This window comes from Gekko japonicus, unplaced genomic scaffold, assembly GCF_001447785.1.
Source record: "Gekko japonicus isolate JY-2015 unplaced genomic scaffold, Gekko_japonicus_V1.1 scaffold654, whole genome shotgun sequence".
In the NCBI taxonomy this organism is placed as follows: Eukaryota; Metazoa; Chordata; class Lepidosauria; order Squamata; family Gekkonidae; genus Gekko; species Gekko japonicus.
This window is the reverse complement of record NW_015160228.1, coordinates 569,538-585,578: the sequence shown is the minus strand read 5'-3', so window position 1 is coordinate 585,578 and position 16,041 is coordinate 569,538. Positions and strand designations below refer to the sequence as shown.

The window sequence follows — 16,041 nt, the reverse complement described above, 5'->3', positions numbered from 1 at the left end:
CTTCTCCTTGGCTGTTTTTATCTTCCATTCAGATCAGCAGGCGGGCAGTTTTAAAAGCCCTGTAATAAGTGTAGGTCCATGCAGGTCAATTTGTTTCATGGACTTTTGATTGGCTTTTAAAATCAAGCAAGAATTAATGTCTGAAATACATTCCTGATTTTGAAACATTAAATGGTAAGGTATAAAATTGAACACACATCCTCCTTGATGGAGATCTACACAGCAATCCTGAGTTTACTCAGAAGTAAGCCCCATTGGAGCTGCGGTGGCTCAAGTGGTTAAGACGCTGAACTGCAGGCTGTGGAAGGTCAGTAGTTCAGCAGTTCAAGACTCGGGTGCCGCAAGACAGGGTGAGCTCCCGTCTCTAGTTCCAGCTCCTGCCAACCTAGCAGTTCGAAAGCAAGAAATTGCAAGTAGATAAATAGGTACCACTTCGGTGGGAAGGTAACAGCGCTCCGTGCGCCTTGGTGTTTAGTCATGCCGGCCACATGACCACGGAAACGTCTTCAGACAGCGCTGGCTCTTCGGCTTTGAAACGGAGATGAGCACCGCAACCCTAGAGTTGGATTCGACTGGCTTTCGAGCAAGGGAACCTTTACCTTTACCTAAGCCCCATTCCATTCATAGATAAGTATTTTTAGTATTGTAGCCCTAATTTCAAACTCCCAGCTTGGAGCATTGCTGATTGCCTGACATGGCAAGCCGCTGCACCAGATGTTGCAGTCAATGCCCATATGAATTGTCACTGTGCTATTGACTTAATTGTGCAGCAGTGGTTTATATGGACATTGACAGTACTATCACATGTGACACAATGCTTAATGAAATCATTTCTGCAGGCCACAACAATGTGGTAATCTGTGGGCAACATATTCATCTCAAAACTGTGACTCTGGCTATGTGAATTAGTGTCCCAGTCATGGGGTGACAATTTTTGCAAAGGAATACATCCATTCACATAAAGACAAAGGTTTTGACCGCTCCTTATCTAAAGCTATTGACTAGATAAATCAGAGACACAGGATGCGGTCATCCTAGGTTTCAGAACATTTGTGTACTGCAGATTCTGCTTAACAGCCCTACCAATAAAAAAAACCCTAAAAGAAGAAAAAGAATTAACTCTGAAGAGGGACATTTATGTCTATGATTTATGGAAGAAGTAATGGGAAGCTTCAGTACAAGCTGGCACAAGAGCTTATCAAAGGTAGAACAGGTCCCTCTTGTTAAAAAGAATGTACCATCCAAATACTGAGCCCACACCAAAAGAGGATAATGTACTTCCATGCAAATTTTACAGTGAGGAGTGGGGTATTTCAATCGTCATTCACCATTACCATTAACAGCTCCATGTGAAGGTGTCTCACACATGCATGAGGGAGAGAAGTGGGTACGTGTGTGTGTGTTTTATCACACTGTGTGCAGGTATCACAATTTTACTAGCATTTCTCTGGTTCAGGAGTCCTCAAACTTTTTGAGCTGCTGAGCAGCTTTTGGAATTTTGAGTGAGGAATTTTGAGTGACATCTCCTTGTTGCTTCAGCGAGGGGATTGGGGGGAGGCATTCTGGGGGTGGGCAGGGGCATCACACAATGTCCCCAATGCAATGACGTCACCCAGAAGGGGGATGCTCTAGTTTTTGGGCTTAAACCATAGAGTTTGCACCAAAACCAGAGCCTCCCACTGTAAAATGGCTGCCACAGGAGGTGGAGCCAGTCACAAAATGGCTGCTTCCTGCAACCGAACACCACACCCACACTCCAACAGAAGTTGGTTACGTTTTGCTTTTGCAACATTAAGGCCATTTGGAAGTCACAAGAGAAGGGGGGGAAGCGAGGGAGAGAATGCTGACTGTGGAAACTGCCCTATCCATGTCTACAAAAGCAGAACCAAATGCCACAGGGTTATAAATAACTCCTCATCTAATTTAGAATCCAGTGGCACCTTTAAGACCAACAAAGTTTTATTCAAGGTGTGAGTTTTTGTGTGCTTTCACACCTTGAATTAAACTTTGTTGGTGCCACTGGACTCTAACTCTGTTTTACTGCTTCAGACCAGCACGGCTGCCCACCTTGATCTACTCATCTAATTACCTATGATGAATAAAGAATGCCTCCAGGTGACTAACCAAAAAACTACAATACTTGGTTCACAGTTATCCCAGATCAGAATAACAGGGGAGAAAAACAAGTGATAATGACCACTTGAAACTTATACTAGCCCTATTCACATCTCACAGTGAACACATATCATGTATACACCTCTTTGTAAGAAAAAGCCAACATACATTCATTTTACAAATAAAACTTGGGACAAGTACCCCTAGATACATGTGGAGTTTAAATCACATATTCAGCCGTATTTGTGTTTAAAGTAACGTGAGAATTACTAACTGCACATATAAAGGAAAATCAAGTATACACCGTAGATCAGGGGCCCGTGGGAGCCATGGATACTTTTCCTGGTGCCCGCCAAGTGTTCTGAGGAAATAGGTAGGGCCAGGTGGGGGGGTTTGCTCAGCAAGGCTCCTGATTGACCACTGGAGAGTTGATTGATAGTGCAGATTTTTGAAAAGGCTGGTTTGGCAGAAGCTACTACCACAGCACAAGGGTCTTCATCGTGTGACTGAAGGTAAACTGTGGCAGCCATTGTGTGGCTAGTTCTGGATCCTGGGGCAGCCATTGCGTGGCTGGCTCTGCCTCCCACGGAAGCTATTTTGTGGCAACCATTTTGTGGCTGCACCCACCACTCTGTGTCAGAACTCCAAAGGTGCCCGCAGGCTCAAAACGTTTGGTGACCCCTGCTGTAGATGGATTATACATGCATTCACTGTAACCGGTGAACAGAATCCCACCCAGAGATTCCCAGGAAAAGTGACATCAGAAGGCGAAGCAAAAGGGGAGGGGAGGCATCTGCAAAAGCCTCCCCTTCCCTTTCCCAGCTGGCCTGGGGGGGGAGAGCAAAGAGAGAAGTTGGGCCACAGAAGGAGGAAAGAGAGAGAGTAGAGAGAAGGAAAGAAGGAAGGAAAGAGGGAAAGAAAGAGAGAGAAGGGGAAAAGGAGGGAAACAGGGAAAGGAGGAAAAAAAGAAGAGAAGGAGGAGGGAAAGAAAGAAAGAGAGAAGGAAAGGAGGAAAAGAGAGGAAGAAGAAAAGGAAAGAAGGGAAAGATGGCAAAGAGATGGAGAAAGGGAGGGAGGCTCTCCCACCATCCCACATCAAGCCCCCGCCACCCCCACACCTGTGGATCCCTTACTTACTGCTTCGGCGGGGGCTGGGGAAGCCAGAAGCGGGGTTCTCTGGCCTCCCCCAAGCTGCAGCGCTCCTGCGCAGGCCCGGAGGATGCAGTGGCGGGGCTCTCCTGGCATCCCTCGAGCCGCAGCACTCCTGCGCAGGGACGGGGGACACAGCAGCGGGACTCTCCGGCCTCCCCCGAGCCACAGCACTTTTGGCATGGGGAGCTAGGTGCAGGGCTTGCTGTCGCCGCCATTAGCGCGGGCTCCTGGGCTGCCGGAGCGGAGCTCCGGGGCGCTCCAGCCCCAAAAGACCCCTGCCTACGACACTGTCTATTGGGCACCAGGCAAACACAAATTCCTGCCAACAGTTGCCAAAAGGTATGCCAAAACCCAAAGATCACACATCCAGCAGTAGAATGCCAAGGGGTATGGACAGTGGCAGACTCTGGCAGTTAACCCGAGGCTATAAACAAACACCCGAAACGCCAGCACAAAACAGGTGGTGTTTAATGCATCAGTTTCTCATAGCATAACCCCCCGCCCATGATTGTAGACGGGCAATGGGCAGTCCAAAAGCTCATTTCTGGAAATGCTTTGCTCCGGAGAACACTTCCCACAACTTTTGCCATTTAATCCTTCCAGTAATACATCGTTATGCTGTGAGCACAGTTACCCACAATTCCATTTACTCAGTGCTAGAAAAAAAAGTCATCCATAGCAATGGAACCACCAAAACCTGCCAAACAGCCTGTTGCAAATCAACCATTAGCAGCACTGAACTGAAGTTACAGCTACATGCAAGCCAATCCATCTTTTCTGCTTGGGATCACAACCCACAGCTTGAGAGATCCTCGCTTCAATATACATTTCCAATCATGGGAATATCCTTGCCAACCCAGCCCATGGGAGTCACCAAAGAGGGTGAGAACATAATACTCCCCTCCCTCCCCAGAATCTCTTGGGAGACAGAGAAAGGGATCAGCATGTACCTTTCATCCCGAACTTTGACCGCCGGCCATACTTGTTGATCATGATGAAAAGGACCACCAGAAGGACGCAGGCAAAGGCTGCGAGTCCGACAGCTATGGACACCTGCAAAGGAGACCGTGGACATTAGAGACTCAGAAGGCATCACTGCCATTCAAAACGGAGTGGCTACATTTCTGCTTTCCACAGTCAAAGCAAGTGTCAATATCAATAAGAATGAGTGTAATATTACTGAAACCGGTTCAGATCATGAAAGTGGGCATGGCATAGAGGCCAAGAGGAACAACAAACATTTTGATTTTACTGCTGCTTCTGTTATGACCTCACCTGGATAGCTGTAGGCAACCAAGGTGGACCCCCCCCCGGGTTCCTGCCAGCCCAGGTTAGTAATTCTCATGTTACTTAGATGGCCCCCACCCGCATTCAGCTCACATACACAAACATAACGTAACATCAACTGGCTCGCTCCAAGGGATGCAATCTCAAAGTATACTTAGGTAAAGGTAAAGGTTCCCTTGCTCGAAAGCCAGTCGAATCTGACTCTAGGGTTGTGGTGCTCATCTCCATTTCAAAGCCGAAGAGCCAGCGCTGTCCGAAGACGTTTCCGTGGTCATGTGGCCGGCATGACTAAACACCAAGGCGCACGGAACGCTGTTACCTTCCCACCGAAGTGGTCCCTATTTATCTACTTGCAATTTCTTGCTTTCGAACTGCTAGGTTGGCAGGAGCTGGAACTAGAGACGGGAGCTCACTCCGTCACGCGGCACCCGGGTCTCGAACTGCTGAACTAGTAAATCCCATTGAACATAGTGGGACTTAGTTCTGAGTAGGCACAGGAGGAACATCAGTACGCTCCCTCTGTTCCCCGCAGCCTGGGCTCTGTGGCTGCCTGTGGTACTCTGGCCCTTCTGCCCCCCTCCCCAGATCTGGCACCCTAGGCAATCACTTAGGTTTGCCTAATGGGTGGACCAGCCAAGCTAACCTCTCAGCTCTCTACAGTTCTACTGACCTACCTCACAAGGTTGTTGTATGAATGGTAGAGGTAATTATAATGAAGCACTTTAAACACTATGTGCAGAAGTATAATATTCTTAGTTAAGTTTAGCTCTATTTCGGGTCATCTGTACTCCCTTGGAGCTCTTCTACACACTGGGAAGGATGCTGCAGCTACATATTTCTTAAGGAGTCTTGAATTGGTGGCCACGAAGGCTCAGCTATCACCACTTTTTGTTGAATCATAAGAAGAGTCCTCCCCCCCCCCAATCAACCAGTGGTGTGTCCTGTTTCACACAGAGGCCAACAACTGGCTTCCTCCTAGCATCACATCACATTTTTCTTCCTCAGGATGTGAAGGTTTCCTTTAGTTGAGGCAAGAAGCAACAGTCCCTCTAAGCTCCACGGTGTGGTGAGAAAAAATTCTATCTCATGAGTGGAAAAAGCTAGTAGTATTAAAGTTGTGAGCGAGTCTATATTTGACGATCGCATAAATTAGTTTCTTAGAAAATTATCTCCACAACCTTGTAAAAATCTCAGAATGAATTATTTTAAACTATATTTTAAGAATAATTTAAATATCATAAAAGAAAACAGAATCAAGTCAAATTTCATTACAGAAAATGTTGTCCTCCATGGGGGTAGACCAGGCCTCTGGAGAACAGGTCTACCCTTCCCTTTCCACTATATTGGTAGATCTGGCCTTGAACCGTTGCCCTGTGCTGAGCCCCTTAGAAAAAAACCCTTCTGGGGGGGCTATTTTTGAGGCAAAGATACCAAATTTGCAGTATAGCTGCTGATGCCTCTCCTCAACTCTCCCCCCCCCCAGTTTTCAAAAAGACTGGACCAGGGTGTCCAGTTCTATGGGCCCCAGAAGGAGGTGCCCCTATCCTCCATTGTTTCCAATGGAGGGGGAAATGCTTGTGAGCTGGAAGCTGAAATCCCTGAGCAGCTCACTAAAATGTTGTGCGCTGGCACCCCCTAGCACAGCTTAGAGGGAACACTGGCAAGAAGTATTTTGTTTTGTTCATCTTGACTCTGCTTCCAGTAAGCTACTCCTCCTTTGTTGCAGGTATTTTGCCTGAGCATGGCTGGAGGTATGAGCCTTGGGCATAAAATGAAGGGCAAGAACCAAAGGGATGATCTCATAACTCACATCCTGAGACCTTACATGAGCCAGGCCAGCATGTCTAGGAATAACCCACAATGTGGTGTATTGCACTGAAGGCTTTTGTTTGTTTGCTTATTTAAATTGTATCTTTGTAATTTATAAGCAGCTTTGGATCTCCACTGGGGAAAACATCAGGGGTTAAAATATTTACACAATTAAAATAATTAAAATAATATCATACTGGCACATTCCTTCAGGCCCTGACCTGAAGGGCCCAGGGCTAGTCCAATCTCATCAGATCCCAGAAGCCCATCAGGGCCGGCCCTGGTTTGTACTTGGATGGGAGACCACCACTGAGGGAGTGTTGCTATGCAGAGGCACGCCATGGCAAACTGCCTCTGTTTGTCTCTTGCCTTGAAAACTTGACACCACTTCCCACCACCACATTCTAGGGGGGGGGGTCACAAGTATGGTTCCAGCTCCTCCTAGATCCCAAGTTTGATATCACCTTAGGAGTGGAAAGGTTCAAACTGGACATAAAAGAGCAGGGATGTGATTTCCAAAATGGCACAAACCCTTAGTGGAGGGTGGGAAGTGCTAGACAAGGCAGGAGAAAAGGCGAGGCGGGGAGGAGGGAGCAGGCAGCTCTGTTTCCAAACAGAAAGCTTTGCTAGAGGCACCAGTAGCTCCTTCTGCACATATTGACAGAATATTTATTCCAGGCTTTTTGGTGTACAGACAGCTTTCTCTCAGGGGTTTCTTCCTTCTGCATTTGGGAAAATATTCGTTCAGCTTTGTGCAACTTGCTTAGCTTGTAAAAAACCTTTCCCCCTTTAAAAGTGAAATACATTTCAAGTAAAAACAAAGGGACATTTTGTTCCTTGCAGGCTCCCGCCTCATTCTGCCTTGGATTAGCCTCATGCTTTTATTTATACATTTGTGTTTTTGTTAAATATGCCTAGACGGTTTCTGCATTGCTTTTTCACTACAGTGTTCATGGTGGGGAGATGCTGAGGGTTGGAACACTCCCCTGTGGAAAAAGGACTGTGCAGACAGAAATTTAGCATGGCAGAGAGAAAGGTCAGCTTTCTCCCTGGCAGGCTATATTTCCATCTGCAGGGGTTCCCCCCCCCTTGGGGTGCATTCAAGCACATATCCCCTCTCCCCATTGGCAGATACATTCCGGGAAAATAGTTTTGTGATTTTGCTGAATGTATAGAATGTCCAGTCTTTATTGTAAGGATGGGATTGAAGACTAGGAGGATTAAGCTACGGCTTGACAGAAAAAGATGGCATTTGAAGGAAGTGAGTTCAAGAACAAGAGGCATGCTGGGAGGGTATTTCAGGCACACGGGGACAATGAACAGCCACTGATTTTATTATCTTCTTAATTTCCTATCCTCTTCAGAATCCAGACAGATCCATAAAAACACTAAAACATATATTACCCCCCCCATTAAAATATGATATTGTGCTCATTATGCTTATATTTGGCCTGGTGGCAGTAAGTCAACTCCCGCCCCTTCTCTTAGCTCCCCCCCCTCAATAATTTGAGGAGGAAGAGAGAAAAAATGGAGATAAGGGAAAGGGTGTTAATGGTGACTCTTTAGGAAGTTCCTGCAATTCCCGTGGTAAAGACCATAGAGACTGGGGGAATTGTTGGGTCATCACCCAGAAGTGATGAAACTCCACCTTTCCCAGGCACCAGACCAAAAATCTCCCAGCATTTGCCAGCATGGGGCTGGCAACCCTACTGTCTATCCTCCCGGTTTTAAAAGGATTCTTTCTGCCTTCACACTGCCTTGAAAAAGGCCCTTTCCCAACCTCCATCTCTTCATGGAGTCTCCTTTTCTTGAAGTCTAATCGCCAGGGGTCATTTCATAGAAAAAGAGCTAGGGAAACTCATTAGCATAACTCATTAGCATATGCTACACCCCCTGACATCAGGGGCCTGCAAGGCCAGCAGGAGTGCGAGGAAGCCCCGCCAAGGCCCTCCCTTGCCCCAGGCAGGCAGGGGTGGGGAGAGGCGGGGAGGAAGCAACTTACCCTCCCACTTCTCCTGCCTCCTCCTGGCTGAATGAGGGCTGGAAGTAGGGCGGCCGGAAGCAGGGGGCGGGGCTTCATCATGTGCCTCGCTCCCCTGCACCTCACCCGGGGGAACTGCGTTCCCCCACGTTCCCCCCCAAAATGACCTCTGCTAATTGCCTGCTTTTCTCGTGTCCTCCCCGGGTCCTTGCAATAAAAGATGTACGTTGCAAGTTCTGAGCTGAAAACTGAATTCTCGAGCATTTGCATGCTGACTCGGATCAGACCGCTGTGCACGGGAAGGGGGTGTTTATGCCTTCACACAGAGTTCAAGCGCCAGCTCCATCATGCCCAAACACAGGGCCTTTTGAGGCCTGCACATTTAAAATTAAGCATAACATCTAATTTATCATTTGAAGTCCACAGCAGTAGAAAGAGAGGCATGATAAAACTTTGTTCTTCTGGGCTCCCAGCAACAAACCCCACAATTCACATAAAATTTCCCCACCACCCAGCCCACAATTCTTACCCCAAAGGTGTCTTCCTCTGGTTTATGCGTCACTGTGATAAGCGGAGTGGGGCTTGGACTATATTCAACTGAAACCAGAAGACCAAAGAACAGAAGTTCATGACATGTTCCAGAGAAAACAAATCAAGCGTCCTAAACCAAACAGTTCTACAGTGGCTACAAGCACCTGATTGAGTCCCAACCTCCACTATGAATTTTTATTAACCTTTTATTTTTGCAGGGGTAGGGAGGGGCTTCTTAAACCGGTGACCATATGAGGTGGCTGTGAGTTCCACAAGCCAAGAATGTATTTTACAATTTTAAATTATATGTTTATCCATACCCACCCACAGATACGTATATGGTTTTTCAGAGAAGAATCCTAAGCATGCTTACTCAGAATCAGACTCAGATCTATTCAGTGGGGCTTACTCCCAGGAAAGTATTTTGTAAGATTGGGTTGTGGATACCTGGGACTTAGTCTTGCCATAAGCAATCATGAATTCATTTTTGTAGAAAAGCAAAGTACCGTTGCTGGGTTTTTAAAGAAAATAATGGGCTGTATCCTGATGATGTTCCACTGAACACATGAAGCTGCTTATACTGAATCAGACCATTACTGTCCAGTGAGATTGACAGCAGCTCTCCAGGGTCTCTGGCAGAGGTCCTTCGCATCACCTCCTTTTAGCCAGAGATCGTGAGGATTGAACCGGGGACCTTCTGCGGGCAAAGCATAAGCTCTGCCACTGAGCCACGGCCCCTTCCACTGATGGAGGAAGGGTGGATCTTGTTCAGTCTGCCATCTCATATTAGCCCCCCAATCCAAGCAGGTTTTTGTCCACCACAGTCCTGCCCAATGACCATGTCTTAACCCCCACAGGTTTTTTTTTAACTTTGGCAATGTCTTTTCCTATAACACTAGGGGGCTGCAGGGGAAATGGAAAGGGAAGAACAATCCATAAAAATATCCACAGCAACAGCCTTAAGTGTCAAGAAGAACATCTTTTTCAGTGTCCTGAACCTACTGCCAGTCCACGTTAATGGTAACCCCAATTTTTAGCACTACAGAACATAAAGAAAAATATCTCTCTTTCCCCACCAGTCACCATTTTAAATATATTTAGATATTATAAATAAATAAATATTAAATATATCTCTATCATACCTTCATCTATTCTCCCCCCTCCCCACACACACATCCTAAACTAAGAAGCCTCAAATTCCTTGTAGGCTACTCCATTCCCCCACCAATATTGTAGATTACAATTTGCTGTTATGGACTCATTTATAGCATTCCTTGTCATCCCACACCAAAGAGCATCCTTATGTCCCCACCACCTATTGTAAAGAGCAGCCCAGATAATCAGATAAGACAAAGAGGCAAGAAGCCACTTACATGTGATGATGCTATCTGAAACGCCTGCAAGAAATACAAAGAAACAAAATGAATAAGGTTACCAATGTGATTAAAAGAAAGAAGGGTCCACATTAAACTTGCCCTTCATTGAATAATCCCCCCCCCCAGCCTTTGCAAGGTTTTTTACTAACCTACAAAGTGATTCTTGAGAAGGATATGTGCACAAGCAGACAACCATCAAACAAAGCAATATGGTGTAGTAGGAACAGTGCTGGGTTCGGAAGCTGGATATTCTGCAGCCATTGTATGATAGCGGTCATTTGCATCTAGACAAGCCAATTGCAACTGGCTGCTATTGTGAAACTGTAGTGCAATATCCAAAGGTGCAGTCTTAGATCGGGGAGTTCCAAATTAATATCCCTACTCAGTCCTGGAATTCACTGGGTGACCTTGTGCAAAAAGAGTCTCTCTGTGTCACCTACTAGCTGCAAATAACTAGTGAATGTCATTATTAGATTTGAATTTTACTTAATTACATTTCACCCTGTACTTCTTGTATTCCACGGAGTTCCAAATTAATATCCCTACTCAGTCCTGGAATTCACTGGGTGACCTTGTGCAAAAAGAGTCTCTCTGTGTCACCTACTAGCTGCAAATAACTAGTGAATGTCATTATTAGATTTGAATTTTACTTAATTACATTTCACCCTGTACTTCTTGTATTCCACAGCCCCTTGAACCTGTGGGTTTTAAAAATCTATATTAAATGTCTGCACAGTTGAGGATCCACTGCACTGCATCTGAGGAAGTGGGCTTTCATCCCCAAAAACTAATGCTGTATTAAAATTGTATGAGTCTTTAAGGCACCACAAGACTCCCATTTGTTTTTGCTGTAACAGAAACACAGCAAACCCTCTGGAACTTCTGCCTTCAAGTGCTGTCGTAAGAGTAAAGGACCCGGATTAAGGGACAGGACTAAAATATACTAGATAGATAAGATAAATAAGGCAGATAGATAGAAACAGACCTTGAAATGTTTCATAATTTCCATGTAGGTAGAGATGTCCAATGATCAGGCATCTGCTATGGGATCTTTTACATATTTTAAATACTTCGGTCAGTGCTCATCTCAGCTTGTCCATCACCAACGTGGTACAGTGGCTTGAGTGCCAGAGACCCAAATTCAATCCCCATACATTTATAAGGCTGTCTAGGTGAGCTTGGACAGTCCCTGTTGTTCAGCCTAAGCTACCCTAACCAGGCTGTTGTGAAGACAACAGGGAGGAGGGGGGAAACACATAAGCTACCCTGAGCACCTCTGAGGAGGGGTGAGGCAGAACTCTGTTGGATTCTGGGCAGCAGCAGAAGCAAAAGCGCCTCCCCAAGAGACCAGCAACCACCACCACCACCCTGAAAGAGATGACCAGGTAAGGCAGCAGCAGATGCACAGCCCAGCCCAGCCCAGCCACTCACTCACTTAGGCCAACGAGACCAGAGCCATTCATTTGCTGGTCTCTCTTGAGATGCTCGGGGTTGCCAAACCTTTTAAGAGAGATCCGTGCTTTTTGCTGCTCCTGCCCAGATAGAGGAGGAGAAGGTGGAAAGGTGGAGAGGACAGCAATGTTCCCTCTAAGCTGTGGAGTCCTGTGAGCAAAAATTCTACTTTGTGAGCTACTGGCATTAAAGTTGTGAGTGAGCAATTTGGCTGCCACATAAATTAGTTTGCTCTGGAGCCAGCCCTTCCTGAGCTAAGACAAAAATGTGTGAGCCGGAGGCTAAAAAACTGTGAGCTAGCTCACACTAACTCAGCTTAGAGGGAACAATGGAGGACAGCAGGAGACATCTTGTGGGAGGGGTCCCCAAACCTGGAGCCAGCCCAGATCCATTGACAAGCCTTACAGGGGGACCCTAGAAAATGGATCTGTGCCTATACAACCCAGCAGGACTCATCTGTTATCCATAAGCCCTTGTACAGTTTTGGCATCGTCCAATACATATTTGCTTTTGCACAACTCTCAGCTGGAATCCTGGCACCCTATGCTTTAATGCCTGGCAGTGACACTCGGCTTACAAGCAGCCCAGAGAAGAAAGCCAGATTTCTATTTTACCCATCAGCTTAGCTAGCTGAATCTGAGACGAAGGAGACTTGACACAGCTTTTGAGGCAGAAGATGCTAGGAATGATTTAGCAATGTGACTCATTGAAAAGGGGAGGGGTAAAGGGTAGTACAGTACAGCCCCCCGGGAGGGCTGCAAGCAGAGCTTGAAAGGAACCGAAAACTCCAACTCCGTTGACAAAGGAGGATTTGGTTTTGCTTAGCCACCACGTGCTAGATCAGCACTTTCTGACCCCAATTTAGGTCACATCAAAGCTGACCTTGGAGGAATAGATTTGTTTTCTTTTTTTTCTCCCCCCCCCTTTTTGCAGAATGTAAGTTTGCCTTTAGAACCCTGATCAGCAACTCATTTCAAGAAGGGTGGTGGCCAGCATCTTGAACCCCCTGAAGAAGTTAGCCCAACAGCAAGTTCCGTCACTACAGTTGTCATTGTTTCATTTTGCTAAATGTATAGAATGTCATTGCTGAATGTCATTGGGTTTCACGACAAAACTAGTGGGGGGGGATTTGAAGAACCTTTTGGAACTCCCTCTTGCAAAATTTTGGATCTCTCTCTTGCACTGCATCAAACACCTTCACATTACACTATCACATGACTTCGATTTCACAGTCATTCCCCCTTCCCACCTGAGTTCTACCAGAAAAGACAGAGATCTCTACCACACTTTGTACAATCCTTTTCAGGAAGTGAAACTGATTCAAATTAGCAGCACTGCTATTCCTTTTCAAATAACTCTTAATACACAATTTTGTTTTGAGTACTGTTTAAGACTAAGAGTTCTGTTCAAAACATGGCATCAATAATTGCATTGTGCTAGGTTTCTAGAAGAGGTATGGGCCAAGTAAACAGAAATGTGCGTTAACAGCAGTGCAACAGCAGGACACCACACATTGTGTCAAATATATATGAATCACACACACAGAAGGAGGATTTTCAAGACACCATCAAGCATTAGCTTATCCTTATAACACAAAAGGATGACATCTTAAGCTCTGATCCACAAAAGGCTTACCTGTGCACTAAATACTACCTAATCCCAGTAAAATGTACAAGGCCACTTGCTAGTTAAGTTAAATGCCTCTTTTCATCAACGGAGAAGGAAAAGGAGTTACATGCCCGGCTCTCCAGTCATTGAAACAAGAAAAGGGTAAATGTGCAATCTACTTAGAAGTGGCAGGGGGAGGAGAGGGGATTAAAAAAATTAAAAAAAAAACCCTGTAGCTGTGATTACAAGAGAAACGAGAGTGTTGTACTTTTCCTGGTTTCAAAAGAGCCTTTTTCAGATGTTCAGTTTCGGCATCCCAACCACATATAATGGGAATATGCAGTGCACTACCCATGATCTTCTCTATACCTGTGGTTCAGAAAATACATGCATATTTTCCAGCTTTGGTACACCTAAACCGGAGACTATTTTTGAGGGTATGCCGTCACATATACTGAACCTGTACATGTATGGAAAAATACACTTCTAGGCCTATTCATACAAAATGATGAGCACATGTATTGGGAGGATCATGTAGAGCACACATGCTCCTGTTATGGTGTGCCAAAAATTGAACATTTGACATATAGACAGTGGTGTAGTTAGAGCACTGGACTTTGCTCTGGGAGCCCCAGGATCAAATTCCCACTCTGGTCCTTTCCGCACTTGGATCTCATCCCTGGTTTGATCAGAGTTCAACTCGCAACACAATACCTTGCATTTATCCCTGGTTATAACAGCATCCGTTTATCCTGGGACAAGCAAAACCTGGGTGACCTCAATGTAATGTGGAAACAAAAAAATACCCCGAGATAATTACAGGGGTGAACTCGAGTGTAGTGTAGAATGTAAGTTCAGGGACAGGGCTGAACCAGGATTTAAGCTCTAGTGTGGCATCACTCTCTGTCATGTAAGCTTGCTGGGTGACCTTGGGCCAGACACATGCTCTCAGCCTAACCTACCTCATAGGTTTGTTGTGAGGATAAAATGGAGAGGACAAGAATGATATACTCAGGGGTCGTTTCGTAGAAAAAGAGCTAGGGGAACTCATTAGCATAACTCATTAGCATATGCCACACCCCCTGACATCAGGGGCCCCACGGTGGACCTGCAAGGCCAGCAGGAGTGCGAGGAAGCCCCGCCAAGGCCCTCCCTGGCCCCAGGCAGGCAGGGGTGGGGAGAGGCGGGGAGGAAGCAACTTACCCTCCCTCTTCTCCTGCCTCCTCCTGGCTGAATGAGGGCCGGCAGCAGGGCGGCCGGAAGCAGGGGGCGGGGCTTCGTCATGTACCCCACCCCACCCTGCACCTCACCCGGGGGAACTGCGTTCCCCCGCGTTCCCCCCCGAAATGACCTCTGGATATACTTTTCTTTAGGTTCCCATTGGGGAGAAAGGTGGGCATACATTTAAATAAATAGATAAATCCAGGGCTATTTTTGGGCTGCCACCGCCGGCCTTGCAGCTCCACTGCTGAGCCCCATGAGGGGCCCGGTGGTGGACCTGCAAGGCCAGTGGGAGTGCAAGGAAGCCCCGCAAAGGCCCTCCCTGGCCCCAGGCAGGCAGGGGTGGGGAGAGGCAGGGAGGAAGCAACTTACCCTCCCTCTTCTCCTGCCTCCTCCTGGCTGAATGAGGGCCGGAAGCAGGGCGGCCGGAAGCAGGGGGCGGGGCTTCGTCATGTGCCCCACCCCCCTGCACCTCACCCGGGGGAACTGCGTTCCCCCGCGTTCCCCCCCGAAATGACCTCTGGATATACTTTTCTTTAGGTTCCCATTGGGGAGAAAGGTGGGCATACATTTAAATAAATAGATAAATCCAGGGCTATTTTTGGGCAGGAACGCACAGGAACTGAGTTCCGGCTGGTTTCAGAGTTGACCACGCCCACTACAGCCAAAAGCTCTGTGTGTGTGGCTACAGAGGAAAGTCCTGGAGAGCGACCACCCCCTGGTGACTCGAAGGTGGGCGGGCCAGGGGGCCCCCAGGAAGGATCGGGGAGTGCCTTTCCCAGCCTGTCCAAGGGCCAGCTTGCCCGGGCAAGCCAAGGGAAGGCATGGGGTGTGGCCTATTATGCTAATAAGTTCCTGTTGGGCTTTTTTTGTAGAAAAAGCCCAGCAGGAACTCAGTAGCAGAATTAAATTAATTAATTAAATTAGCATAATTAAAAAATAAGTGGATAAATCACAAAGAAATGAAGTGGCTCTTAAGTTTCTGGGCTGTATTACCACACCACGATTCAGACCAACCGCAGCTTGCTGCTATGGGAATGAAACTGAGGAGGAGGTCTTTGGCCTTAAACATTTTCTCCTTTGTCCTATTATATGTAGCAATCTAATTAAAGACTGCCCAGTCATGAAAAAACATGGTTGTCATCACAGCCAAGACACAAATGGCCACAAAGAAGAATCCTTTAAAACAGACTGTCACATGCAAGAAATGGTGGGTGTGGGAGCATACAATCCTGGGGACCTCACAGGCTCCTTCACAGAATGATAAACCATATTCGATGGGAGCCATTGCAGTAAATTGGTTCCCACATCAGACAGGCATCTGGGAGACTCACAGCAGAATTGTCAGCCTGCCATGGAAGCTTGCTGGGTGACCCTGGGCCAGTCATTTATTCTCGACGTCACCTACCTCACAGGGTTGTTGTGAGGATAAAATCTGAGGAGAGGACATTGATGTAAGCCACGTTGGGTCTTCACTGGGGAAAACGGCGGGGTATAAATGGGATTCAC

The 16,041-nt window shown here is 46.7% G+C and overlaps 1 protein-coding gene across 3 annotated transcripts in view; it reads right to left on the bottom strand.

Annotated features, from left to right (window-relative positions):
* NTRK3 (neurotrophic tyrosine kinase, receptor, type 3) overlaps nucleotides 1-16,041 on the bottom strand; it is a 534,208-nt gene that overhangs the window by 273,536 nt on the left and 244,631 nt on the right. For 2 of the 3 annotated variants that reach the window (XM_015411889.1, XM_015411905.1), the window contains exons 9-11: nucleotides 10,249-10,272; nucleotides 8,874-8,941; nucleotides 4,218-4,320 (exon numbers count right to left, since the gene is read on the bottom strand). In XM_015411889.1, the coding sequence (XP_015267375.1) occupies nucleotides 4,218-4,320; nucleotides 8,874-8,941; nucleotides 10,249-10,272 (195 nt within the window). The remainder of the gene's footprint in view (nucleotides 1-4,217; nucleotides 4,321-8,873; nucleotides 8,942-10,248; nucleotides 10,273-16,041) is intronic. The other variant, XM_015411895.1, reaches the window with a different exon arrangement.